Raw genomic sequence first — 3,503 nt, forward strand, 5'->3', positions numbered from 1 at the left:
CAAAAAAAAAAAAAAAAAAGATACAATAAACAAGAAAATACCAGATCATGAGTAGCAGCCGGAGAACTAAAATATGATGATGTGATGAAGAGCGAGAGGTCCTTTCTTTAGATGGTTCTTAGGGAGGCCCATTTTGTGGGATAGTGACATCTCTACTGAGATCTGAATGCCAGCTCAGATCCGGCCACTTGAAGACCAGACTGAGAACATTCCAGGCAGAGGGAGGCCTGCAAGTGCCCCAGGGTATGAGCCTGGTGGGTGAAGGGGAGGGGAGTAGGCGGAGAGGTCACAGGAAGGGGCATCCCTTGGTGCAGCCTTGAGAGCCAAAGTCAAGACTTTGGGTTTCATTTGTAAGCACAATGGGGAGATGTTGGAAGATTTTAACCAGTGGTATCATGTGATCTGCTTTTTGTTTGAAAAAGATCACAATCCTCGGGTGACTGGATTGTGGGGGCAGGTACTGCAGCAGAGTGTCCTGTTTGCTGTTACTCTCATCCTGGTAAGAGATGGCAAGTACTGGGGTGGTGGGTATGGACACAGAGAAAAGTACATGGACTTGGGTGTGTTTTGGAGGAGGAGGTGGCTTGGCTTGCTAATGAGTTTGACGTAGGGAGCTTGGAAGAGAGAGACCTTAGGTGAACTACTCTGTAGATAGTGATGCAGTAGGCTGGGTGCAGTGGCTCACGCCTTTAATCGCAGCACTCTGGAAGGCTGGGGCAGGCAGATCACTTGAGCCCAGGAGTTCAAGACCAGCCTGGGCAACATGGTGACACCCCATCTCTAAAAAAAAAAAAAAAAAAAAATGATGCAGTTCACTCCAGTGGAGAAAGCTGGGCTGGGGAAGATCTGCTTTATTTGTTCGTGATTGCAGGCTCCTTGGGAGGGCCTGTGGCAAACACGCTGAGTCTGTGTACCTCTTTACTCTCATGTCAAGTGGACATTGCATGTGAGTGCAATTCCAGAGAATGATGAGGGCTGGGGCTGCAGCTTTGAGAGTCCGTGCTGCATTGTTGATACCTAAATCCGTGGCACTGGAACTGGTCTTGGAGAGAAGGTGGATGGGGAGAGGACAAGTCCTGGGATGCGCCAGTGGTGAGCAGTTGAGCTGAGAGGGCCAGCCAGGGAAAGAGAAGGAGACCCAGATACATGTGATGTCAGGGATGCCAAGAGAAGCATTTCTGGAAAGAGGGAGCGGAGAGGACACTGCAGGTGGATTCAGAACAGGGATGTGACCGTTGGATTTGGCAGCGTATCGGTTCGTGCTGACCCTGTGCAGGGCCATTTCGGGGAAGCCTGAGAGGAGACAGATGTGAGTGTGGAGGTAAGCAGCACGGAGACTGTGAAACTGCGGCATTGCAGTGAGAGGAGCACAGAATCAGGGGTCAGAGGAGTGTGAGGTCACTCAGGGTCTTTCCAAATGGCTGTTAGAACCTGCTTGTTTCCCGTGGGAAAGGCTCAAATGTGAGGGAGGCAGTGCTGGAGGAGCAGGAGAGTGGTCTGCAGAGTGAGGGCTTGAGCCCGAGCAGGTCCGTGTAGCCGAGTGTGCCAGGGAGGGGTGGTGGGGAAGGCAGGAGTGGGAGAGGGGTTGGTGGTTTGGGTGGGGAGAAGATGAGCGAGTCCTGACTCGTTGCTTCCTGTTTGCCCTCTGATGAAGAAACAAGTTAATGGGCGGGAGTTGTGGGTGTTTTGAATAATGGAGAGGACGTGAGGTTCTTTGGAGAGAAGAAAAGTCGAGGCGAGGCGTGTGGCGGGCCGGGGTCGGGGGGTCGTGGGATGGAAATGCCTGGATGCAGGGCAGTGGGAAGGGGGACAGATACTTGGGTTTCCCCAGGGTTGGGGCTTTTTCAGGTGAGAACAGTGGAGAGAGGGAGACCAACGTGGGTTGGGGCTGCAGGGCTGTGGGGAGCGGCAGGGCACCCAGGTCCTTCTCTCCCCACCCAGCCCTGCTTCAGTGTGACTGCCATCCCTTCTCTTCCTCCCTGCAGGGCACGAGGCTAAGCATCCTGACAGTGCCTTCTGCCCCTGTGTGGGGAAGGCTGCCATGCTGGGCAGCTCATTCTGTGGCTGTAGCTCTAGAAGAACACTCCCTGGCAGCAGCCCCTGCGCCCCGCCTTCCCTGCTCCTGATCGCCTTTTCCTTGGGTTGGTTCAGGATGCTTTGAGGTTGGAGAAAGTGGGCGGCTGTCTCAAAAGTCAGCTAACGTCAGAGTCAGAACGGGCTGCCAATGCTCTGTCTTCCAGTCTACCTGGAGTGACTCAACACAGAAATCAATAAAACAAATGCTACCATGGCTGACTGAGACTTTTCATTTTTCTCCCCAGGTTTCAGAGAAGGCTTCTGGTGAAGGATTTGGAAAAACCGCCGGTGAGATTCTGTGCTGCCATCCGTTTCCAGGATTGGCTTTGCAGCTCCTAATGGACCTCTTCCAGCCCCAGTTGTTGCAGCCTCCCTTCCAGCTCAGTCCCCTGATGACCCTTAGTGTAGGAAATATCCCTTTTCCCCTTCTTTCCCCAGGATGTGTGCTTGCTTGCTTTTTTTCTTTGAGACAAGGTCTTGCCCTGTCACCTGGGTTAGAGTGCAGTGGCGTGATCATAGCTCACTGCAACCTCAAACTCCTGGGCTCACGCCATCCTCCCACCTCAGCCTCCGCAGTAGCTAGGACTACCATGCCTGGCTAATTTTTAAATTTTTTATAGAGATGGACTCTTGCTGTGTTGCCTGGGCTGGTCTCCTTGCCTTAAGTGATCCTTCCACTTCAGCCTTCCAAAGTGCTAGGATTACAGGTGTGAGCCACCATACTCAGCCCTAGGATGCTTTCTTAAAGAATATCATCTGACTGACCCTCCCCACCCAGATGAGAATCTAGAGACTGGGAAGTGGGAGGGTGCAGCTTCTTGGCCCATTTTATGCTTCCTTTGAAGGCAGGGCCAAGGCCTCTTGTGGGTGAGGGGAGTGCTTGCCTCTCCGGGGAGCTTCTCCAGGACTTAGTCTTCTGTTTTCTAGCTATTACACAGCTCGCTCCTAAAGCTCCTGCTGACCTGTGTGAGACAGAGAAACTGAGGGCAGCCTTCTTTGCAGTCCCCTTGGAAATGAGGTGAGCAAGGTATAGAAAGACCACCAGGGCAAATGGCAACTACAGATGTCCTTCTGACTACCCGAGAGTGGGGACAGGGATAGTACTGGGGTGGGGGATAGTTTTCGGGAACTCCTGTGTCAGACCCAGGCTGTAAGGCTGTGACTCACACTGACTTAGAAAATCTGCTTCCCGGCTGGGCGTGGCGGCTCACACCTGCAATCCCAGCACTTTGCCAGGCCAAAGGTGGGCGGATCACTTGAGGTCAGGAGTTCGAGACCAGCCTGACCAACATGGTGAAATCCTGTCTCTACTAAAAATACAAAAGTTAGCTGGGCGTGGTGGCAGGTGCCTGTAGTCCCAGCTGCTCGGGAGGCTGAGGCAGGAGAATCGCTTGAACCCAGAAGGCAGAAGTTGCAGTGAGCCGAGA

The 3,503-nt window shown here is 53.1% G+C and overlaps 1 protein-coding gene across 1 annotated transcript in view; it reads left to right on the forward strand.

The window, feature by feature from the left end:
• The window catches only part of TDRD10 (tudor domain containing 10), a 48,916-nt gene that overhangs the window by 40,501 nt on the left and 4,912 nt on the right, over window positions 1-3,503 (forward strand). The window contains exons 7-8 of the mRNA XM_017513408.2: window positions 2,322-2,364; window positions 3,004-3,094. Coding sequence (XP_017368897.1) covers window positions 2,322-2,364; window positions 3,004-3,094 — 134 coding nt within the window. The remainder of the gene's footprint in view (window positions 1-2,321; window positions 2,365-3,003; window positions 3,095-3,503) is intronic.

This window comes from Cebus imitator, unplaced genomic scaffold (assembly GCF_001604975.1).
Source record: "Cebus imitator isolate Cc_AM_T3 unplaced genomic scaffold, Cebus_imitator-1.0 Scaffold491, whole genome shotgun sequence".
NCBI lineage: Eukaryota > Metazoa > Chordata > Mammalia > Primates > Cebidae > Cebus > Cebus imitator.